The 26,630-nt window shown below is 33.0% G+C and overlaps 1 protein-coding gene and 1 pseudogene across 1 annotated transcript; both read left to right on the top strand.

Moving 5' to 3' along the window:
• Positions 1 to 2,776: 2,776 nt before the first annotated feature.
• Positions 2,777 to 6,254, top strand: LOC122597110 (annotated as a pseudogene).
• Positions 6,255 to 13,262: 7,008 nt separating this feature from the next.
• LOC122596532 (50S ribosomal protein L21, mitochondrial) lies at positions 13,263 to 18,940 on the top strand. Its single transcript, XM_043769130.1, has 5 exons — positions 13,263 to 13,736; positions 15,577 to 15,657; positions 16,737 to 16,838; positions 18,013 to 18,087; positions 18,562 to 18,940. The coding sequence occupies exons 1-5, from the start codon at positions 13,305 to 13,307 to the stop codon at positions 18,679 to 18,681; spliced, it is 810 nt and encodes a 269-aa protein (XP_043625065.1). The 5' UTR covers positions 13,263 to 13,304; the 3' UTR covers positions 18,682 to 18,940.
• Positions 18,941 to 26,630: the final 7,690 nt, after the last annotated feature.

Below are 26,630 nucleotides of genomic sequence, written 5' to 3'. Positions count from 1 at the left end.
GATTTCGAATCGTAAACACAAATTTTTAAAGTCTTGATGTTAATAACTTTTTATAAGTAATATAATAGGAGTTGAAGACTTGAGAAAGAAATGAAGACAATTCTATTAATGTAGAAAACGATCAATCAAATAAGGTTATAATGTGTTTGTATCTATAAGCCAAGAGTTAGAGTTTAATTTTATGTCTAATAAGTAAATTGAATCTATATACAGTTAAAAAGGATAATTATATATAAATAAATTTAAAAGACACGTGTCGATCAAGGATTACGCCATGTGTCGTTTTAAGAACATCTCAATCTAGTTTTAGTTTATTGGTAGATATGTAGAAGAGACTTATTAATCTGTTTTTAATGAAGCAAAAAATTTTGGATGTGTTATAAATTTTAAATTAGGACCATTAGATCTTATTGGTGATATTATTTTTCACTTGTCAAAGATAATATCAATACTCACATTTTAGATGGTTAGTTAAAATATCTCTAACCTACAATCTACATATAAGAGACTCTAACTATTTTACGGAGAGACAATGACTATTAAATGAGTTTCAACTTTCAATCACAACGTGACAAATTATACCGTACAATATATAAAATAAAAATATAATTTTATATAAGTAATATTCACATTTGAGAACAATATGTTAAATTAACTATACTATCACATTTTACATTTTTTTGAACTAAAATGCCCCTTATATTTTTTTTTTTTTTAAAAAGATACATTTCATGTGATTTGAGAGTTGTGGATTTGATCCTTAAGAATGTTCAGATAATGTCGGTATTAAATGAATATATTTAACTGACATCAAAAACCTGGAGATTTAATGTGGTTTCAGAGGGATATGATGTCCTCCTTTATTTTTATTTTTTATTTTTTGCAAAGAAAAGAGATAATATATTTTTATTGTATAATTATATTATTCACACTAAATAAGCATGTTTTTATTTATATTTGATCTTACATCATCCCTATTTAAAGTTAAGCAACATATCCTAAAAAACATATACAATAAAAATCAATTTTAAATAAAAAGATTATTATTCTTCATCATGTAATATTTAGATTTAACTTTATATCGTCATTATGTAATGATATAACATACATATTCTACTAACATCTTCGATATATAAAATATATAAATATAATATTATTATATTTCAATATGTTTTATCTATAACTATAAATTATGTTATTAAGAAAATTTAATATGATTATCTCGCGTACTACGTAAGAAAATAATTTAGTTTATAATTAATATAGTATTATATTAAACCAAAAAAGAATATAGAGAGTTGGATCTCGCTACACCCCTATGAGGCCGCGAGGGTAAGGTGAGGGTAAAATTTGATAGTAAAAGTGTTAAATTGACATGTCGGGATGTAATTAATAGAATTTGAGGGTAAAATGAGGGAAAACATTACATTACTCCCTCCCTTCATGAAAAATATAATATAATTTTATCGACCTATTAAATTATGATTTTCTAAAAGATGAAAAATAATAAAATAAAAAACTTGTTCACAACTGTCCGATTCTAATAATCAATAACTTCATTTAAAATAAGAATAACTTACTTGCAAGTGGCTGGATGATGTTTCTGTAAGCAACTCCTATAATATCCATTTAAATAATTAAACATTAGATTAGATTACCATGAGAAAGGATTTCCTCAAATTTTATCAACTTGACTAGTCAAGTTGAAATGATTTTGACCCTTGGATGAAAATCAAAGGTTGAAATTTAAATATTATTTTTAAATCTTGATCTTTGATTTTCATTCAAGAGTTCCCAACTTGATTAGTCAAGTTAAGAGAACTTGAGGGAACCCCCTCCCGAAATACTAATGACACTATAGGTTGTGTGGTTGTGATGATTAAAATTCAAGATGAAATGCAGAAAAAGAAAGGCAAATGACGAGATCGATCTTACATAATTCTTTTGCAATTCCAAGGATTGCTCAAGTTCCATGACAACCTGATCCATATTTGGGCGTTCTTCTCGTTCCTCCGTCAAGCAAGCATATGCTACATTTGAGAAGATTTCAATCGATTTTGAGTCCATTTTTTTCCGCATATCAGGATCTATCATTTTATCCAGCGTTTTGTTCCTCCAATGAAATCTAGCGAATTCGGCAAAATTCCAATTATCCTCTGTAGCTTGCTCCTCTGAATACTCGGTTGCGTTCCTCCCAAACAAGACCTCAAATAAAACAACTCCAAACGAGAACACGTCTGACTTACTAGTCAAAGTTCCAGCTTTTTCATACGCCGGGTCTTTATATTGCAATGTTCCCTTATATTTACTACTAGTAACGTGAAGAAGAGTATTTCTTTCGGCTATCATAGCAGATTCAAAACCTTGTAGTTTAGGTTGCCAGTTGTCATCTAGTAAAATTTCCGAGCTCTTGATGTTGCCATGAATGACATAATAACCGGGTTGCACAAAGTCATTTTGATGAATATATTTCAATGCTTGTCCAACGCCAATACATATGTCCAGTCTTTGAGACCATCCAATTGAGCAGTATGCAGACAGATGTTCGGCTAGACATCCATTGACCTCAATTTTTTTTATAAATAATACTTCAATGTAAGACTTTTTCAAAACACAATATATGATGGAGCTGATTTTTTGATGTTTCAGCAAACATAACATCATCATTTCTGTTAATCTATCCTCTGTCATATTGAACTCCCGTACTAATATATTGATCTTTTTTCCGGATCGTAAGAGTTGTCCCCTGTATAACTTACCAAAGGAACCTTGTGCGATGACGAGATTTTCATCTGCGAAGTTGTTGGTGGCTGATTCTATCTCTTCATATGGGACCTCCAAGGCTTTCAAGGATCTTTTTATTTCATCAGTGATTTTAGTCAGAAACCGTACAACCAATGAAGACATGTAGATTTGATCGAGTTTATATATGTATATATCAAATTATATGTAAAGGAATCGGAGAACGTTTAAATGAACGAGAGGGTGGGTTTTATTAACTTGCTGGCTACTGAAGGAAGAGGATATTTTGATGATTGAATGACATAGTTACAAAAAAAAAAAAATGATTTGCCTTTTATTATCATTCATTGTTTAGTCAACTCTTCTACTAATAATCCACATACAGTGCATCCGACTCCGATCCATTCTAATAGTTGACTTTATTAATCAATCATCATCCGTATTTCATTGATCATTATTCAGATCACAAATGATTTTTTATAATAGAGATTATTATTTGATATACCACAATATGTTAACTAAGTGACATATACAGTTTGGTATAACATATTGGTCTAGATTAAATTTCATTCTTTCACTTGTTTGGTCAAGAAAATAATAAAATACGAAACTAAGACGCGTTCGATTTACATAATATTTTTAGAAGGAATGAAATCTATCAAAGGAATTGGAATTCGAACGAATGTAATTTGACGGAATGTTTGAAAATCAAAAACATTGGACACCCTTCATAAATAAGAAAGGATTATCATTAACATTTCAGGGGACACAACAAGCTATATATGAGATGATGAACTTGGCCGCCAAACACTTGCAGGGACGAACCCTACTAGCATAGAGAGGTTGAAGGTCAGTAAACATGTACTAAAGTTTATGAGGTCGGGAGCCTAAGAAAACTAACCATGGAAGTATATGAAAACTTGGGGACTAAACGCACTGGTTAAATTTAAATTGTATTAAAAATAATTTTCCAGTAACCAACTAGTATTGAGAAGGGGTGGTCCCATGGTGGATCCGCCAATGTGTACTACAATAGAATTCTTGAAACAACTTTTTATTTGATATTGTATAATTATAGCTTCAAATTCTATGTCCTTTGTTAAAATCCTACAGGTATTTCCCCCTGTGAGCAAACTTGATCCTTCAAAGTAGGGATGTGCAAATGGCCCGACCCGGCCCAACCCGCAAAAACCCGGACCGACCCGTGACCCGCGAATGCATGAAAATCGAAACCGTGACCCGGGCCGTGAAGGTCGGGTACGGGCAGGTCGCGGGCGGGTTACGGGTTTCCTTCACTTTTTTTCGGTTTTTGTCTTCACCCGACCCCGGCCCGGCCCGGCCCGACCCGCGTGACCCGTGACCCACGAAAAAAACAAATGCGTGACCCGTGACCCGGCCCGTTTGGGCTTCGGTCGGGTCGGTTCGGGCCGGTTCCGGGTCGGGCGCGGGTCAACGGTTTTTTTGCTCATCCCTACTTTAAAGTATGGACCGCCGGAATCAGATCTTAAAGAAGAAAATATTATAGGTCACCTAAACGGCACGTCGGTACAACAGGTATAGTAGCAAAAATATTATAAAGACTTGGGACTATCTTAGAACTATTAATCGTATATGTATGGACGTTTGTTTGGAAATCGATTGATTTATTTAATGTATACACTTTAAGGCCATGGATGAAGGAAAACTCTTCATATTGGATTACCACGACATTTATCTTCCCTTTCTAGAGAGGATAATTTCTCAAGAAGATTGAAAATTATATGGAACCCGTACAATATTTGTCTTGACAACAATAGGGACTTTAAAGCCCATTGCAATTGAGCTTAGCCTTCCTCCTAATGCCAACAATATTCCATTGAAGCAAGTTCTAACTCCGCCTCTTGATGCAACCACAAACTGGCTTTGGCAACTAGGAAAAGCGCATGTATGCTCTAATGACGCGGGTGTTCACCAACTAGTTAATCATTGGTATGTTCAAGTTCTTTGTGTGCTATGTTGACATTGAATACTAATAAATATGTTGGGCAAGTCTGGTTAACTACTTATACAACATCTATCTGAAGGCCAGACTAACTCAGTCGCTTACTTCTAATAATGTAGGCCTTCCGCATCCAGGGGTTTATAGATGATCTTTTTGGTTTATATATATAGCTAGCATAAGGATAAGCTGGCTAGTGATTTCTCATGTTTAAAATAAAGAACATTAAGTTCTTGTAAACTGTAAATCATAGATATCCCCAAAGATTAAGGACTAACAAAACACATTCAAATACATCTTTTGATACCCTTACATAAAATAAAATTATGATATGCAAGTTGAATTTTTAGCAAAACACATTCATAGTCATCTTAATGATCAATAGGTTGCGGACTCATGCATGTATGGAACCATTTATAATTGCTACTCAACGTAACTTGAGCAAATTGCATCCTATTTTCAAGTTGCTTCATCCCCACCTTAGGTATACGCTTGCAATAAATGCAGCAGCACGCGAAAGCCTTATTTGTGCAAATGGGATAATTGAGAGTCACTTCGCTTCTGGAAAATACAGTATGCAGATGGCTTGTGCTGCTTATCATGATTGGTGCCGCTTTGGCTTAGAAGGCCTTCCAAAAGATTTGATACGACGGTAAGAATGCTACACCAAGAAACCAAATATCAAATTTGTGATATAATATATACATAACGAGAAACTTTATAATTGTAGTTTATGACAGTATATAACCTTCTAAGCATTTTGCTGAACCACAGAGGAATGGCACTCCCAGACCAGAATATGCCCCATGGACTAAAGCTAGCTATTGAAGATTACCCATATGCTAATGATGGGCTTCTCCTATGCTCTGCACTTGAAGAGTTAGTGAATAGATTTGTAAATCATTACTACCCTAACGGCGATACAATAACATCTGACACTGAGCTTCACTCATGGTACAAGGAAGCCATTAATGTAGGGCATGCTGATCTTCGTGATGCTAAGTGGTGGCCGAAAATAACCACTCCCCATAAACTTGCAGAGATACTGACCCTGTTAATACGGACTTCATCTGCATATCATGCGGCAATCAACTTTGGACAGTACCACTATGGTGGATATGTCCCAAAACGTCCACCACTTATGCGAAAGCTTATACCCCAACGACATGACCCAGAGTATGCAAGCTTTGTAGCTAACCCACAAGACTATTTCCTAGAATCTCTGCCTACTTTGTTTCAAACAACACAGTATATGGCCATAATTGATATAATCTCTGCACACTTAAATGATGAGGAGTACCTTGGAGACATGAAAGAAATTGGTACTAATTGGCCAGGTGAACCCAAGATTGTTGAGGCATTCTATACATTTTCAATGAAACTTAAAAGAATAGAAAATGAGATTCATACGAGAAATGCCGATAAAAGGCTTAGGAACAGATGTGGCGTCGGTGTTCCACCTTACGAGTTGCTCATACCAACTTCGGAAGCTGGTGTTACTGGTAGAGGTGTACCAAATAGCATATCAATGTGATCATTACGATCCGTATAGTTAGTACCTTAATTTGTATCTTAATATACAGTATATAATTCATTGTATAACCACAAATCTGAAAAAAGCAAAATGCTTATTGTGTCTGACATGAAGAGGGTCATATAGGTTCCAGTATGAAATGCAGGTCAAGTTTACCCGTTAAACGTAACCTTTAACTTGTTTCCCTATGAAAGTCTCTTATGTTATCGGATAAACGGATGGGATTTTTCATGTTCAGGTTATAATATTAATCTTAAGTTTGTTGTGTTTGGTTTGCGGAATCAAATACAATTAATACACCATACATACATACATACATATACTTTGATGCACACCAAATGTTTGAGGAAATGCTTATGGAAAACTAGTTTTTAAGAACCTTCAAAATGCTTCATCTCTTCTGTTCTTTGGGACAGAGGTGGAGCTAGTAGGGGGACTGGGGAGTGCTCAGCCCCCACCAACCATTCATGTTTTCCATTGCAAGGCTAGCTCATAGCCAACTAATACAAAGGTCTTTTTGAAGCAAGTCACCCCAAGCTATAAATGTTTGATTTCTAGCCATGACAGTTTAAGTAAAACCTTTACATTTGGTCTATAAAATTAAACCATCGCAATAAAATTCTATTTTACTAACATTTTATTAAATGATTATGTCTTTCACATTATATTGTATACAACGATCGGAAAAGAAATACGGTTGAGTCCCCCTCAACGTGAAATCCTGGCTCCGCCTCTGCTTTGGGGTTATATAATCTAATATCATTGCTAAAACAAATACCGGATGTATAAGGCTATATCATATGGGGATAGTTGCTTTACTCTGTTTCTGTAAGTATTATCAAATTTTGTTTGCTTTACAGTTATAGACCTTTATGTGAATTTGGATTATTTAGAGTTAAATTTGATCATTCCCATTTTAGTTAAAAAATTCAATGTGAAGCGCTTGAGATTAAATACAATACAAATCTCACAAGTACAAGTAATTGGGCTAAAATCAAAATACTAAACACACAAAATGAAATGATAAACGATAATATATAGATAAGCATAAAAATACCATGTTGTAGCGTAGAACCCTTGTACCGATAATTGGTCTTTGCATGCTCGGACTAAAGGGTTTGCCCATTACACATGCTTCATTTTCGATCCGTTCATGGTTCGTAATTTTCGACCCGTTCAGGTCCCTCCCTTTAACCAGTTTAGGACTTATCATTAGTTATCCGATAACTATGTAGTTATGTATACGGGGGTTGGTAAAAAATCGTAAAATAGGCAGGTTGGTTAAAAAAAAGTGTAATCTTTAATAAAAACTTAGAGAAATTTTCACAAATCGTCTCTATAGTTTATTCGATTCGCATTTTTGTCCCGATGCTTTTTCTATCATTAGGTGTCCTTGTACTTTTCATTTTCATTGTCAACCGTCCCTAACACTAACAGCCGTTAGTTTTGCTCCGTTAAACCCCTCATGTGCAATGCACATGAGGTTGCATATGAGGGTATAATCGTTAAGTTCGTAACCACATGGACTATTTGTAATAAAAATATTGGATTAAAAAAAAAATCTTTGGATTTCTTCTCCCACACAACTCCGACCACCACTTCTGACCGGGCAGCCACCACCTGCCACCGCCGGAAATGTTCGTCGGAAACCAAGAACCACCACCCCACTATGGTTATCAAAACCGAAGAGAAAAACATAATAATCGAGCATGGTCAGATCTATAATGACATGTGTTGAAGCTTGAACGCCTCTTCTTCTTTCTAAAACGTCGTTAGGTGATGGTAGTTTGGTGGTGCGTGGCTGCAAGAGAGAGAGAAAAAAAGAAAAAAAGATTGGGGTTTTTACAGAGAGGGACGAAATGGGTTTGTTTAGAAGATTGATACTTACGTTTCATACTTTCCTCGGATGCTATGGAGTCATGTAGTGGTGGCTAGAAAACGAAACAGCAACAACAACGGCGGTAGAGTGGCGGAGCAACAGCGGCGGCGACGGTTCTGTGGTTGTGATTAAAGATGAAACTCTAATTTTTGTTGGGGGTGATGGCCAGAGTTTTTATGGTGAAAAACAGCGGCGACAGAAGGCTGTGAGGGTGGTCGAAAGTTTGGCTGGTGTGGGAGTGAGAGAGGGAGGAAGATGATGAGTTTTTGTATTTTATTACAAATAGTCCCTTAAATATGTTTTATCACAAATTTGTCTCTATGGTTACAAACAGGACGAAAATGCCCTTATGTGCATTTGCACATGAGGGGTTTAACGAATGAAAACTAACGGTTGTTTGTGGCATGGGCGACTAACAATGAAAAAGAAAAATACATGGACACCTAATGATAAAAAAAACACAGGAATGAAAATGCTAATCGAGCAAACCACATGGACGATTGACCAATTTAGTTTTTTGGCCTTCGGCAAAACTATCTGATTTGGAATTGGCAAAATTAAACTAAAAAACATATAATTGCTGGTTTTATAAAAAACTTTTGTTACTTTTTACATGTGTAAAAAAAGTTTAAAATATTTATATAAATTTTATTTTTCCAGAGATCTCTTTAATCAAATGACTATACTAAATTTAATAAGATACTCTTTCTCCAATTGACAAAATACCTAATCAAACGACTATACTACTTCACAAATTACATTTACTTTTGGGTTCTTTCTGGTATTTTATTTTCCTATGTTACAAACAAAATTATTAAAAAAAATTATCCACAAGTTTTCTTACTACGGTGTCAAATAGAAATAGGCAAAAAAAAAAAAACCGGTCTGGATAAACCGAAATCGTGACCCGAAATAACCAATTCTTCAAGACCTGATTGGTTCCGAATCGGATCCACTTTGGGATCCAAAAATCGGTTCCGAACCGAATACAAATCGGTTCGCTTCCGTTTCTTGTCAAAAAAATCGAAATAAACTGGTCAAACGTTGACCGGTTCTTAAAGAAGCGGTTATAGTCAAACGTTGACTGGAACCGGTTCCCAACGGTTCTTCCAAGAACCAGATTTTGGCCGTCTCTAGTGTCAAATGGAACTCAAAACAGTAACAAAAATAATACATTTATAAGCCCAGATTAAGTTGCTTGAAAGTTGAAATTTTTGGAGGCCTTCTCATTGGTAGCCCAAGGTCACTGTCTAGTCTACTATAATCATAGGCCAACTCTGAATGTATAGAGATAAGTGCACCTCAAACACATCTCATCACATACCAATTTTTTTTTGCTAGAATCATAATGGGTCGTGTATAAGCGGCTATTCAATCTATAACCAAGTGGTTATCTTTATGATTTTATTGTAAGGTAAACTAATTGAGTTCATTTCATGGGAAACATATGTATGGTGAAGCATAAATCATAATGATGGATGGTGCTTACTACTTGATGATATTACTAAGGGTGGACGGAGTGGGTAGGGGAGCGGATAGGTACCGGACTGGTACTGATTTGAACACCCCCCCGTCCAACCGGTACCGGTGGGGTGGGGAGGGATTTGGGGAGTGTGGTGTCGGTTTCCCTGCCGATTTGATGACCGTTGCTTTTTTTTATTATTTTTTTTATTTTTACACCAGTTGCCATTTTCGATGTATATATACATATAGTATATCTATATGTTTGCAGGGAATCTTTGGGAAGAAGACTGAAGACCCACTCGTGACCATCTATATATATATATATATATATATATATTATTAATTTTATTTTATTTTATAATTTATACCCTTAAAGTTTAAACTATATATAATACTAGTTCAAAGTCTTTTTTTTTTTTTTGGTTTTCTATACAATATATTATTAAAACTATTATTATTATTTAAAATTAGTTTTAGTTATTATTTAAAATAAAAATAAAAAAAAATTAAATTAAATAGAAAAGGGTGGGGAGGGGAGGGGAAGGTGGCGAAGTGCTCCTAGCAAAAGGGGAGGGGAGGAGAAGAAAAATCGGAGAGGGGCACCGCCCTAATTGTTTAAAACGGTATAATTGCACATGATGACTCACAAGTCACGGGCTTGCTCCATGCGGATTAGTAGCTCATTAAAGATGGATTGAAAACTATGGCCAACTAATAAAAAGTTGTTATGACAATAATTTGTTCTATTGAATTAGTAGTATATATGTAGACTGTTTGGAGTGGGGCTTTTTTTGGCCCAACGCCGCCCCCACACAGCTCCGAGTGGCGACTTTTGTCAAAAAAAAATCCTTCCGGCCGCCCAGCGTATATTGATCGCCCTAAAATTTTTGATTCCCAAAAAAATTTTAGCTGTTGCAACGGCTAATTTGACCTTTATTCAAAAACTATTTTTTTTTCTTTAAAACTTTACTTTTTATATATACACACCCAAAACTAATTCATTTTCTATGGACAAAAAACTTCTTCTACTCAATTTCTCTCTACAGTTTACATAATCTTCTAGCTTTTCTCTCTATAATCAAAGGGTTTGGACTCGGTCCGAAGAAATAAGTTTGACACAAGTTTAGGTTGAGGTGTCAGACGACCCGTTGCGCAGTAACTACCAAAGGGAACGTACGTTTTGGTCGAAAGTGACCCATCTTTTCCTCACTTATGAAAACCAACCATCGACATATTGAAATTCAGATGCGGTGGCCGCACATTGGCACCGCATGCGCACAAACATTCACATATTCGATATGATGTTCAACCGTTTGAACCAAGGTCACGACGATGAACACGGTACAATGGTTGAAAGGACTTTGGCCGAGTACACGAAGGTATCTTGAAACAATTTTAATCACGCGGAGGAGTGAGAATTGGTATGAAACAATCCGAAGTTTAAAAAAAAGTAATCGTTTAGTTGTAATGTTTGGAATAATCAATTGGTTGTATTGTGTGATGTTTGGAATAATTGTTTAGTTATGTTGTGTGATGTATGGAAAAATTAATAAAATTGTGTGTTTTTTCTATATAATTTAGTAATTTAAAACTAAAAAAATAAAAATAAAAAAATTATAGGAGGCTATCCCAAAGAGTTGTCTCAATCCAAGAAAAATGAGGGAGAACTCTTTGGAGAAGCCTCCGCCACATGGCGGAAGTCTCCCCATGTGGGGATCCCCAAAGCCCCCCACTCCTCATAGTCTTACCCTTCTTTTGCAGCGAGATATCTCTTATATAAATAAAAGAGAATTGTATCTAGAAAATTTTTGTAAAAAATTTTCTATGTGGCAAACTCACAATCTTTCCTACAAATAATTTTAGAAATTATGACATCATATTTAAAATTATAATTTTAGCAACATTTTAGCTTTTTTAAAAATTAATCAATCTTAACACTATCTTAATTACTTTATTATTTTTTCATATAGTTTTATAATTTACATTTAAGTCTTGATGAAACTTTAAAAAATATAGACATTTTTTTATTTATTTCTGAGCAAAAAGAATATTTTGAAGTAAAATATATATAGCTATATGCATTTTGTTTATCAAAACTATAAAAAAAAAAGTTGTAGTAAATAATCACATAGATATTTAAAAATAGACTCAATCCATTTCGTAGCAACTCACTGATGATCTTACGTTTTTAAAAAACTTTCATTAATATGCCCAAGTTGAACCCGGGCTAATCTATACTCCATTAATAAGCAAACTACCCCACCCCCTTTTAACACCTCTACCTTTAAAATGTCTTTTATGACCTCCTAATTTACACTACCCTATTTTTTCTCCATCACACTCATTACACACACATACGTTCATCCGATTTCCGATTTTCTCTCTCTCCCCCCTTCTCTGATTTTCTCCCCCCATAAACACCATCCACCACCGCCCCAAATACCACCATCCACCGCCGCAATCCACCTTCTATGTACGCTATCCCCCATAAACATCATCCACCACCGCCCCAAAAACCACTATCAACTGCCGCCGGCTTATTTTTTTTTCTTTTTCATCGCCGCCACCCCACAAACCACCATCAAACCACCGGCGTTTTTTTCTTATTCCCCGCTGCATCGCGCGGGTACAACGCTAGTTAGCTAATAAGCATATTATTCATAATCTTTGATATATTGCATTTTGCTTGCTAATAATTGTGGAAAGTTAATACTTTTTTGTTACACTAAATATGTCTTATTTTAAATTTCTAAAGTTTGACCTTAAGTTTGATTTGTTTTATATATTAATCCTAACCGCTAATAAATTAAAAATAAATAAATACTCAATAATATTGTTACTTTCTTTCTCTACTTTTTATTTTCTTTATGTATTTTATTTTATGTTATATTATTTTTATTTTATATTAGTTATTATTACTATTATTGTTATTTAATTATTTCTATTTTAGTTATTATTATTATTATTACTCTCACATATAAATTTATTATAACTTAATATTACATTTAATTAATCATGCTATAACATATTTGATATATATCATATATTTATAAAAATCATAATTTTATTATTTGTATCAATCGTAATCTGATAGTTTTTATAATATCGTAAACTATATCATGAATAATATGTAACTGTCAATACATTATTTATTTACGTTTTCGGTCTGTCCTGTACAACGTCCGGATTTACTCTAGTATAACACTAAGGGGGTGTTTGGCCTAGCTTATTTGAAAGAGCTTTTAATTTTTGTGCTTATATTGATGGAAAAAAGCCATTTTTAGTGTTTGTGTGGGCTTTTAAGCTTACGATTTTTTAGCTTATATAAGCCACTTTTTGATAAGCTAAAATTTAAAGTTTTTTAACTTTTCTTCCTATTTTCCTTTCAAAATCAAAATTTAATCCAAATACTACATAAAAGCTTATAAATTTAAAACTAAAAAGTCAAAAACCACTTATAATTTATAAGCATAAGCTAAAAAATATAAGCTAACCCAAACACCCCTAAACCAAAGGAGTGCCAACGTACTACTGTAATACTCATGGTTTTCTTTTTTAATATATGAAAGGTATATTTTAAGTTATAAAATGAAACGTACAACTAACTATGCGTTATGTATATACTCTTTCAGACATTGACAAAACCCATTTAGAACCCTAATAACAACACTCACATAAGGAAAAACAGAAACCTTAAAAGAGCAACAATGGCGAATAGGAGATGCCTGAAAACCTTAATCCTCCATCTCCACAAATCAACACATAATCCATCCTCATCAACATTTCTACATCATTTCAGAACCCTAACCCACATTCCTAATCGTCTTCCCAATTTATATCCTTCAAACCCTAATTTCACCAATCCAATTTCAATTTCTAGTGTTGATTCAAATCATCGTTTCTTCTCATCCAGCCGAGTCGATAACGGCAACGATGAGAGCGAGGAAGAGGACGATGAAGATGATGAGAGTGATTACGAAGAAGAAGGCGAAAATGTGGAGGACGGTGGTTTAAAGAGAGAATATTCTCCCGAAGAAAAAGAAACTGAAGCTGCTGCTATTGGTTATAAGGTTCTCGGTCAGCTTCAACGCTCCGATCGCGTCTTTAAACCGTATGAACCCGTTTTCGCCGTTATTCAGGTTGTTTTTTTCGACTTTGTGTTACTGTTTTTATTTTATGTCTTAATTAGTTGATGTGTTAACAATTTAGAATGTAGCACAAATAAGAAATTATTATTGAGTACATTGCTCATTTGGTTACGTAATGATAACGTTTGAGGCATTTAGGTTGCTTTATAACCGAGCGTAAGGCGTACAAACCCAAGCGTAAGCGTTTATCAAAACGAGAGCAACTACCCGCGTGTTGCGGTGGTAAAATGATGAGGGTGATAGGTCATAAAGTGTGATAGGTCATAGGAAGTTATATGTCATAGAGTGTCATAGTCAAATGCCTTAGTCGCACGGGCTCCACACTCGGATTTAAAAATTCGTCGAAAGTATATCGAATGACATCTCTAATGAAAGAGCATGAAGTTTTAAGAACACCCATATAATTTTTATAATTTATTGATGTACGGTTTTTGGGATAAAAGATTTTGAAAGAATTAGAGGAATAAAATGATTTATAGAGGAGAGAGAAAATTATATGCATTGATGTATGGTACTTTATGCATTAATATGTGGATATTGTTGAATTAAATGTTGAAAGTTGAAAAGTGAATTTGCTTTAAAATATAGTATAGATTATGTTGTTAACATAGGCATAGTTATGTTTAAGCATCCATTTGATAATATAAACACAAGCTGTCATTATGTAACTCAGGTTAGCTTTTGTGTTACTTGTTCATTAAAAAGCTACAATGTTTATCGGTTTTCTGCTGAATGCCCCATCGATTTTACACAGCACATACAATGTGTAACATCCAACTAACAAGAGAGATGACATGCCACCTCCCAACCCGAGCCTAGACGCCTTACGTATAACAATACAACGACTAGGCTAGTATAAAAAATAATGTGTTGCAAAATAATAATGGGGGTGAATCTTAGCTAACTAGAGCCTGTTCCACTTTGCTTTGTTGTATCAAACTGTCATACAAGGTACACACTGCTGCGTACTTAATTTGCTGAACGTTGTCTATTGGAATGTGAACTGTAAAGGAAAACTGAGTTACCTAGAGAGCAGGTCCTCTGGGTAACGTGTTTGGGTTGAAAGAATTTAACTTTTTGTATGTATTGAAATGGCCTGGGTCTGGTTGGAATTATACATCTGTACAAAAGCTCAGTATGATCATGACTAATTGAGAAGCTTAATGAGTTTTCCTGACAAACCTTTAGTGAAATATACCCTCCAAGTATCCATAAGTGGAACCGGTTTGAGTGAATTACTTACCGATGTAATATGTAGTACATGCTATATTTGCCACGATGTGCATTTTGATAATGATCATCTTGGCCTTTTAACAGAACAGGGTAACCATTTTTTTACATAAACTGATTGGTTTCTGTAAGTGTATCTCAAAGTATGATGAAATTGCTTTGAAAAGATTTTTCAGGCTTCTACTGATTACCGTGACTTTAAGTGTAGGTTTATAGCACATTTTTACGGCCGTAAGTTGATTATAGATTGTACTGGATGTAGATGGGACTGTAAATTTAAACTGAATGGGATTAACAAGAATATTGTATACGATGTTACTATCGGTAATTGACCTTATATAGGAATTTCTATAGACTCACAGTGAAAGTTATGACTTTTTTTAATGAATTGGTGCTGTTTGTTATTTTAACATCATGGATATGATTTCTTAAATGACTTCTGTTCCGCCAATGAGAATATTAGAAAGGGTTTTATAATAATTTACTATGCATGTACGTAATGACAAGACTGCTTTGTGCATTGTTAACGAATGTATATTTTGCAAATGAAAATCGTGTATTATTGTTTATTATGTGTATTGATTTACTCATGCTGCTGTAGATTGGAGCACATCAATTCAAGGTCAGCAATGGTGATTGCATATACACCGAGAAGTTGAAGTTCTGTGAAGTGCACGACAAGGTTAGTTAACTATAAGCTTATTCTATACATGCATTTATATGTCGCACAGAATCATATGTACTCAGTCATACTATCATCAACAATCAAAGTGCTTCCTATGAAAAGATCACCGATGTGTTCTTCTTGTTGTGTAATTATGTTTATTTTTCCTGTATACATGATTAAGTTGCCTCTTTTATGTAGAATGTTACTGGCGTTGCTAGTTTCTTGATCATGTTAGTGTCTAAATGACTAAGTTACCCTCTCAAAGTCTTGAGCATATGGTTGTGACGATTCCTTTCATAAACTCTACATGATAGATATGTTGCCAATTTTTATTGGTACATGTGCTCTGTTATTTGTATTGAAAAGCATGCAAACTTGTTTTTCTAACCTTTTCAAATAAGAAGCATCAGAAGAATGAATAAACCAAGAATTATCCAAATACTGGTATATTTAAGGAATCATGTTAAAAAGTGCATTGGTGTTAATAGTGTCTGCTCCAATAGAACTCAAAATTGTGACACCGTTATGAAGTAGCTAAACAGTTTGGTGAATGTTCCGACTTTTGTCAAAGTGATTGCAAAATGTGTATTAAGGCAATTGGTGAGAATCTTCAGACTTCAAAGCAGCAAAGAGTTCTTACTAATTAGATGAGGTCTCAGTTTGTGGACATTTATTTTCCCGTTGATATTATTAAGCATTTGACATTTATTTCTACACATAAATAATAGTGGTATCGGATGACCTTGGGTGAACAGTTGTTACATTTGGGGTTCTAGTCTGTAAACAGAATTATTGTATTTATGTAGCCTCTGGCAATGTGAGGTAGTTCTTAATAAAACACTTTAATTTATGCTTCTTGCTGTTATGCTTTCGTTGATTGTTATAATCTACCTTCTTCCTGTGAGCTTTGATCATTTCTTATGAGTTATTTCTTTAGTCCCCTTTCACAAACACCGAGACATTTGTTGCAATGTGTTGATGATGTTGGCATTTAAACGTACAATTTGATGTTTTTACTTCATTTTTTATTAACACAAACATTTCTTCAGGGAATGAGTATCAGCTGATGTAATTTTTTTTTTCTTTTATCGCAGTTAATACTAAATAAGGTTCTCATGCTTGGTTCCAAGACTCAGACGATGATTGGTAGACCTATTTTGCCTGAGGCAGCTGTTCATGCAGTTGTGGAAGAGCATGTAAGAATATTTCTCACTTACCACTTTCTTCTTTTATATTACTGCACTTCTGGACCTTTTCCTGCAAATTCTTACTATTGCTCTGCTTTAGTTTGGTGTGTGCTATCGCTTATACCATTCATCATAAAAACAGGTTCATATGTTAAATATAAGTTATGGGTAATGTATATTTACAGCTTTGATGCATTCTGTAATTTGGATGTTAACTTTATTAGATAGAACCGTATTCCTGTAACTTCACAGACTGCAAAAAGTCGTTTTCATTTCAATTCTTACTAGAATAGTTCTCATCTTTCTAGAAAATCAGATTTAGGGACACTTGGTTTGCTTGTGGGAATGGAAATGATAATGGCAACCCTAATGTAAAGGAATGGAAACGAGTGTTATCATTGCATGATCTATCCTTGGTAAACATTAGAAATTTTATCAACATATTTGGATGAAAAGATTTAATTATAGCTTAAAGAAAATTGCATTAACTAGGATGGTCAAAGTTTGGATTCTTAGATTTAAATTACTATATGTAGCGTTTGTTCACTTGTCTTTCAGCTATGGATTTGGAATTTACAGGCAAACTTCGCTGATACTTGATGGGAGGTCTGTAGCATATGGTAGATACATTGTCAAAATATTTACGTGCAACGAAAGATATTTTATGAAAAGTCTTCGCTTCAATAACTGCATCTGTCTCTTTACTTATAAAAAATAGATCCTTGAGTGTATAATAGGAGAGACCAAGAAAGTTGATATCAGGTCATATGTTGACAAAGAAAGCAACAATTTAAGCAACCAAGAAAGATTAAAGAAACATTAATCTTAAGAGAAATCTAGTCATAACTGAACCTGTGATTTGATTTTGCTTGTCATTTGTTGTTTATATAGAAAGTAAAGGACCTTGAAAGACTTGCAGTGTACAAAATAGAAAGAAGTTACTGTAAGCAAGATTCTAAAAGGGAGTTATGGTGTAGAGGGGTAGACTGTAAAGCGGTTAATGAGTTCCACTTTCCCCCAGTTTTGTGTGTTATAGAGTATTACCTTAAAGTGTTAAACTAAGTTATGAAGCATTTCATTATATCAACCAATAAATACTATCTTTATGTTTGTTATTCCTCATCGTCCATAGTCTCCAAACAACCAAAATTATCATTGATTAAATCTTTACTTTTATTTGCAGGCGTTAGATGCAAAGGTAATCATATTTAAGAAAAAGAGACGAAAGAATTATCGCCGAAAGAAAGGTCATAGACAGGTAAAGTCATATCAACTTGTAGTTTTCTGCTTAGTAATAATTATAGTTGGCAAGTTCAACCCATTTACCTATAATTCTGTAAATGGGTTGATTTTTTTTTTTTTAATTTATCTCTGATGATTCGTAAGGGTAGTATAAAATATAACACATGGGGCTAATTGGTAAACCTGTAGTAAGTTGTTCGAAGTGTTATTGTAATGTATAGTCCTTCATTTGTACCTGAAAAATTAAATTTTCATGCTAAATAATATAGTTTTGTCAATCATGTTTAACCCAGTATTTATAAAACAGTTCAAAGAGTTGGAAAAAACAGTGTTGATTTGGGTCTAACCAACCAGGTCTGGCTCAAACTCATAATGGCCTATATGGATTCGTTAGTCAACCTGCCCGTTTGGCCACCTTTAGTATACATGGTAATGGTATGCTAGAATCTCAAAAATAATAATTTGGTATTGGTATGCATCATATCTTTAGGAATTGACAAAACTGAGGATAACGGATATACAAGGAATTGAAAAGCCAGAAACACCAGTCCCCACGAAGACCGAAAAGAGTGCTGCAAAGAAGGTAGAAAAGGCACCAGTTGCTGCATAGGTAGGGCTTTATTGTAGGTGCTAGTGTCCCGTTATACTTCTCGCTGTGTTCTTTATTTATTTTACCAATTCTCATTAGTTTATGTTGTCATTAGATGATTTCAGTACTATCTTTCTTTCATATTTTGCCAATGATTTTTGAAATCAAACACATCTTTCGGCATCCGATTGACCCTTCTTGCTGGTCAGTAAAAGATTGTGCCATTTTGTATTAAATAAGTTTAATACATGTGAATTTTTGGCAGTTTGACATCAGATTATTTTTGGGTTTGTGTTCTTTTCGAGATATCAGGTTGGTTGTCGTTTGCTTGGCCTCGAGCTCTCACACTCCATGCTCCTACGATAACTTACAGTTTATAAGTCAGTTCTTGACATTACATGAAAAGATTTGCACATGGTTCATATTTTCAGAAAGATGTTACAATCTATTCATGATGGTTAATGAGGTCGTTTTATATATGGTTATTTTCTTGCATATAATAATGTTAGATCTTGGGTTAAAAATTCAAATACTAACTTGAGTTCTCCCATATAACAGTGCGATAAAGTGTGGATAGAAACAATGACCTAGCGTTTAGTTTCTTTTTCTCAAGTCTATATCAGGCACCTAGACACAACATTGCAGCATCCACTTCCGTTGGTTGTGGTTGACCCAAATCCAGATCAAGATGAACCTTTATAGTCAAATACCCCTTTTTCTATGGTCCCCTGATTCTTATTGCTCATGCCACTTCTAAAGTAGAAATCAGTCAACATAGTAACTAAATACAAATCCATAATCGTATTTCAAAACTTATATGAGCGGATTAAGCACCGATAGTTAAGCAACCAGGAATTCGAAATAGGCTTACACTCTTTTTCGTGTCTTTTTTTTTTTGTTTCTAATCGAGTTTTCTAAAGGGTATTTCATTTTGATTGAGGTTTGTTATTAACGATGTGATTAGTGGGCTTTGAAGCTGGAATCACGAAGTAGTGTTTATAATGGTTCGTTGATAGATATTTTCTCCTTTCACATTAGTGTTTTTTATGTTTGATTATTACAAGCTACAGCAAAAGCAAATTTAAAACTCAAACAACATCATTGTTACAGATGGGACAGTTTGATTGTAAACGATTACATGCAATTGATTATTAATCATCACATTATTCACTTCCAATTCCAAAGTACACATTAAAACCCCTTTTTGGGCCTTGGTAAACCACAATGCCTCCCTAATCTCCATGGCAACAGGCCAGGCCTTTAAAAGGCTTTATTCTATGGTCTTTATTGTTTTAAGTTTTGAGTTTTGACAACTTTATATGGACATAGTGACGTACCTTCACTAATTGATAACATGTTACATGGAAATCTTTATGGATTATATCCCATATAAACTAAAACTTTATGATTTCCTTTCCTCAAATGACAGATACAATGAGCATTATAATAATATTGTAGTCATTCAACTTTTTCCTAATGCAATTGGTTATTGGAGAATATAAGAATATCACCATTTTAAAAAAAAAAAATAGAAAATAAAGACTAAGTGGAGTCACTTTATTTCCCAACCATCTGCTTCTTAATCACCTTTGTTGGAAGCTTATTTGAGGTGCTCCCACTTATGCATAAATTCTTTGTTTATGTTCTAGTGGACTTTCCTTTCATTAAACAGTCGTTTGCACTTTGATATGCATCACCTACACATCTTTAATAATTCACCAGTTATGAAAAGATATATATCATATGACTTTACTAATTCACCACTCACCAGTAATAAAGATATATATCATATGACTTTACTAATACTATACTATAGAGTCCTCGTAGTTGTACACCAATGATAATGACATATCATAAAACGTAAGGTCTCATATTCAAATCCCGATTCCATATTAGTATTATGTGATTTATTTTCTCTCATGTCAATGAATTGATGAGGGGCCGACATTGGAAAGTTTTACATTGATTCAACATAGGTATATGAACTTAGCTAAATTGGAAAGTTTTTAACAAACATACGAAAATTATGTTTGGATATATGTTACTCAAAATTTTGGATATTATAAAGTAAGCATTTTTAAGGAGGATAATTTATAGTTAAACATAATTAAATAATTTTTATTTCCACTCAATACCCTTTAAAAGTTTCTATAAAAATATTGCAAAGTAAAAAAAATTAAAAATTTCCTGCCTACCCCACTCAACAGCACAAAATATATGGCTTGATCTTGAACTATTGCTTTTATTATATTTATACTATATTTTTCTTGTGTTGATCTTCTGCTGTAACATACAGCCAGCTTGTGTGGCATTTAATTTTCTTATTGCTTTTTAACTGTTTCATACTTTTGCCAAAATAACTAATATAAATGAAATGATGTGCACATCTTCCCCACTTGCCTATCAAAAGTGAAGTAATTGGATTTCGAATATTATTATATGTTGGTTAATTTTAATAGATTATATTACAATATGTTAATGTTAAATGGTCCAATCCTTAATTTATTTTAGGACCGAAAGTTTCTCATTTCTGGTGTCGTAAGCAAGTAGAGGGAGTCACATACATTGTATCGGGACCAATAGAAAAGCATATGACACGTTATTTCTTTCACATTCCCTCTTGTTTACGACTCCCTAATTAAACAGCCACTTTCATTGATGACTAGCTAGCTTATATGAAAAATATGATCGCTTGTATTTGGGTTAAGAAAGTAGTTGAGCCAAGATTTGACATTAAAGGGGACCGATTGATTAATTAATTGGAAGGGCCCATTGGATAACTCACCAGTGATTTAAGTTTTGAAATAAAAAAAAAATTATATAAGTTGTGTTAGTTGGAAAGGGTTGAACGTCCTCTAGTCCCCTACTAGCTTCACCTCAGGGTTGAAATAGTATTGTTATGAACTTCAACATTTTTAGTTATGGATACAAAGGGGCAAGAATGATAACATAAAGTTTATTAACCACTGTGGCCAAGTTGTAAAGCAGAAAGTTTTAGTGGTTGCTTCATTAACTAATTATACTACTAGGGGTGATCGATGACGTTGGTATTTTTCTGACACATACTTAACTTGTAGTATTTGATGAAGATTAACTTGGATTTAGAGTTTAAAAACATCACTATTTCATAATTTGATTGATGGATGGCCGGATTGCGTGTTAGTAGACGCTTTGTGAATATTAATGAGCTCCCATCTTCTTATAATTATCTATACTATAAAGTAAATTCACCAAATCTAAATTTTAAGTTTCAACATTACTTTTCTAAAACATCTCCAAATTTATTCTATATTTATCTAAAATAGCTATAATACACTTTCTCTCTTCTTAAATCTTAACCAATCATTTTTTTTTATCTCCTCCATAAATCATTTATTCCTTCAATTCATTCAAAATCTTTAATCTCAAAAATCGTACATTGATAAATTATAAAAATTATAGGGTAAATTACAAAAATTATACCTGAGGTTTGTTCGAAACTACACTGGTCATACCTACAATTTAAAAATTACGCGAGACATACCTATCGTTGTCAAAAACTTACACTGACCATACATATCACTGACGGTCATCTATTTGACCGTGAAGTCAAGTCACGTGCCTTGCATGTGAGGTATCAAAATCGTAATTTCGCGTATATTTCAGATACATCTGTGTAATTTACTCTAATAAAAAATTATTAAGATTATTATATTTATATTTCAATTATTAAAGTGGGTAGATATTCTATATTAAATTTCATATATATAGGGTAACACTCCGGCAAGAATACTCTTAAAATAAGAACGTTGAGAACACTTAAATACATCATTTTGATACATTAAAAGTCCATAAAAGTAACATAGTGCATAACTATTTATCATTATTTAAGTGTTTAACGACACATTGATCCGTCAAAATCAAAAAAATCACGTTTTTTATTGGATGCATCATTTTGAACAATATACATCCAAAATGGATGCACAAAACAAAAAACATGTTTTTCTCTGGAACTCCAAACCCAAAATGCTACATATTGCTAATTTGAGAAATATTTTAAAACCTTAACGAGTTTTCAACTTTGCTTTACCCCTCTAATCTCAAGGGATGACAAAAACCATATGAAAAAGTTATATTGCTTTTTAAAAAAATTATTTGTTTTGTATCTTTTTATATATAGGTTTCTATCAAAAAGAATAAATCATAAAAAATTAAATAATAATAATAATAATAATAATAATAATAATAATAATAATATAAAAGTAAAACTTTAGTGGTTTTATGGTTATCATCCTTGTTATATTCACTATACACATATAACAAAATAATAATGATATATATTTATTATTATATTCACTATACACATATAACAAAATAATAATGATATATATAATAATAAATGCATTATTGTATCAATTATTTTTCTCGATACATTTTTCATTAAAAAATTTTTTTTTTTTCATAATTAAGTTTTTTTTTTTTTTTTCTCTTTTTCATATACATCCAACTCAATAATTGAAGTATAATAAAAACTCTAAAATTCTTAATAATATTTTATTAGGGTAAATTACACAATTGATACCTGAAGTATACTAGATATTACGATTTTGATACCTCACATGCACGGCACGTGACTTGACTTAACGGCCAAATAGACGACCGTCAACGATAGGTATGGTCAGTGTAAGTTTTTAACAACGTTGGGTATGTCTCGCATAATTTTTAAATTGTAGGTATGACCAGTGCAGTTTCGAACAAACCTCAGGTATGATTTTTGTAATTTACCCAAAATTATATGGGTGTTCTTAAATCCGAGGGCGGAACCCGTATAGTTAAGGCATTTGGTTATCACACTCTATGACCTATCACACTTTATGACCTATCACCCCCACCATCTCAACGCCGCAACATGCGGGCACTTACTCTCGTCAAATTTTAGTATAGATTCTTGATGACGAATCCTTACATTACATAAGTTGAACTTGGCCATTTCTAAAATGGGATGTGATACTCGTACCACAGAATTTGATAAATTTACCACTGTTATGCATTATACGCTTTTACAGTATACTATAAAACATGTACAGTGTGGTAAATGAATCAAAACTTGTGGTACGATTATCACTTCTCTTCTAAAATGGTGATATGCATAGTTAGGATGTACCCCTGGTTAAGATGTATCTCCAAGCAAAAAACAACCATTTGTGTCAGTTTTTTTTATAACGGCAACTATAAAATAAAACTCGTCGGCCTCAACCTTGTAAAAGTGAGGGCATTATCAGACCAAGGTAATTAGTTGTCTTAATAAGATCCAGCTACACCCAATCCTGAGTTAGTAGCCAAGGAATAATTACTGAAGGCACCCCACACACCTTAAATAGTTTTGGGTCTTTGTCAAGCTTCGAGATTCTGTCACCATATATATATATATGTATGTATGGGAAAATGAAATATAAGGTTGCCTGACATCTAAGCTTAGGTGTGGAACCCCTCGCATACTAATATTTTATTATTTCTTGTTTAATGAATAAATACATGGACCCCATGATTTTTATGGATTAAAAAAACAATATGTGAGTGTTCCACACCTAAGCTTAGACAGATGGTCATCCGTATGGGGGGTGGGGGATTTTATTGTTTTTAATACCGTCTCTGTGTGGCTCTATCTACACATATAATAATATGGAGTACGTGGGTTTAAATTTGAGCATAAGTGAGCTTACACGTACTGTTGTTTATGTATTGAATGGCTTCTCTTCTAAGCAACCCTCTTTTGCAATTTAAGCTAACCAAAATCGGTGCTTACTCTCAGGAATTACGTTTTAGTGGCCTATCTAGTGGATCTTTATATGATAGATCATAGATGTGTCATGTATGTGGAGTGAAATCTTTTTCTCCAAGCAATGAGACACTCAGTTAGATTAGTTAATATTTTGGTTTGTTTTGTTAGTGGTGTATTAATTTCTTCTTGTATGTATTTGAAGTATGTATTGTGAACTTGTTCGTGGCTTCACGTTTTGTTGAGTCATCTAATAATAATAATTGATTTTGTTAGATGGTTAAAAAATTTTCTTTTAAAGGATTGTCTCTTTTCCTATACTTTATGGAGTGCTGGCTAGCTTCTAGCAATTCTTTATCATGCTTGATAATTCTACTTCAAATTCACGTATACTTTGTATCCGAGTCAGGATCTAGTATTAAAGAGGGTCTGACTCATTAATTGGGAGGGGTTGTCAGGAAAAAATATCATTAATTTAGTCCTTCGGATAAAAGTACACACAAATAGTCAAAAGAAATTTTTGAACAACATTTTAGGCTCAAGAATTATTGCAACTTTATATATCTATTTTCAATTTCAAATAAAACCTAATTATTTCTTGTAAAACCCTTGTATTCAATCCACGGAGCATTTTCATTCAATCACGGTCTTGAATTCAAGAACTTGAAAGTCCTCAAATTCTGATAAGTAGTCATTTTGATTCGAGCCCACTTGATTTCGATCTAAGGACTCACCCAAGATTTCTAAATGAAATTGGGTGACACATGAAAAATGATATGGATAATATCGTATGCAACTTAGGGTCACTTGCCATTGGTGGTGGATGTAATAAAGTATGGTTATTGTTAATGCGACCACCACAATTGTTAGATTATTCATATATGCGTATATAGTTGTGACTTCTACTGTAGTTTATTTTGACGTTTTTATGGAGCGACGGATGGATCACTACACGTCAATATTTTTATCATAAAGTGCAAACCTTTAGCTAGACGTGTAGCCGGTATAGCCTTTACTAGTATTGCGTTTAAAATTGGGCCTTCTATATATTTCCGTTTTCTCTTTTTAATACATCTTTTGAAGTACAATAATTTTTGAAATGATGTAATAACTTATAATTGTACAATAATGAAAAAGTATATATATAGAAAAAAGGAGATGGAAATAAATACTCACTTAAAATAATTCTAACTCAAGCTTTTTATTTAATACAGGAAGTTCTTTTTTAAAGTGGTAAGCTTCTCCAAAAAATTATTTGCGAAACATACTCCTGATATTATTATTTATATCATTGGTCTTAAATCTTAATATTCTTCTATAACTTTATTACTTCAAACCGTTGCAAATGATATGGACCTTACCGTTTTGATCTAGTTTTATATGCTTTCGAAAGGGGTATTTATGTAGTAGTGTGTATTGTCTTAGACTTTTAGTTTGCTTTCGTTTTTTTGTTTATGTATATGCTATGGTATTTGGTTAGTAATTTGTCTCGTTTTTTTTTTAATCATTAAGTGTTGAATGTATTAAGTGACTGAATGTATAAATAATGTCTGAATGTATTAAGTAAAAAATAGGTAATTAACGGTTATTTTTGTTTATTAAATCAAAAAAAGAACATTAAATTTGACTAAATGCATTAAGTTCTTAATTATTAAGTACTTAAGAAAAAAAGAACATTTTTTTTTTAATGTATGATACTATGATGTGTGCATATGCATCTTTGCTCTTGAAGTAATTTTATTTAATTTGAGTACGTAGAATACATAGATATCCAAAATGAAGATTTATCAGTACAAAAAACAATGTTAAAAAACAAAGAAAAATAACCGACGAAAGTATCTTAGTATGACTTGAAAGGAGAGGTAGTAACAAAGGGGGCAAAAAGGACCAATCTTCACTGCCTTGAAATGGAAATTTTAATATTTTTTTAAAATTTGCATATAAAATTTTAAACTTTACCCCTTTTTAAATTTGTTTTTATAAGTTTTTTAACATTGTCCCCTTTTTAATTTTTTTGCGTACCGTTTCTGCGTGAAAGTTAAATGATACAACAAATTAAATTATGTTGTTAAAAAAAAATGACAACAAATTACATACTATTGTAAAGTAAGTTAAGTAAACTTGCAACCATTATATTTGTTTTAAAATCTAAGACTTTAACTATTTTCAAATTTTTTTTTTTTTAACTCTCTTAAATTAATGGTTCCCTCCA

The sequence above is a fragment of the Erigeron canadensis genome, chromosome 4 (genome assembly GCF_010389155.1).
Source record: "Erigeron canadensis isolate Cc75 chromosome 4, C_canadensis_v1, whole genome shotgun sequence".
NCBI classification, from domain to species: Eukaryota; Viridiplantae; Streptophyta; class Magnoliopsida; order Asterales; family Asteraceae; genus Erigeron; species Erigeron canadensis.
This window is presented reverse-complemented; position numbering and strand designations above follow the sequence as displayed.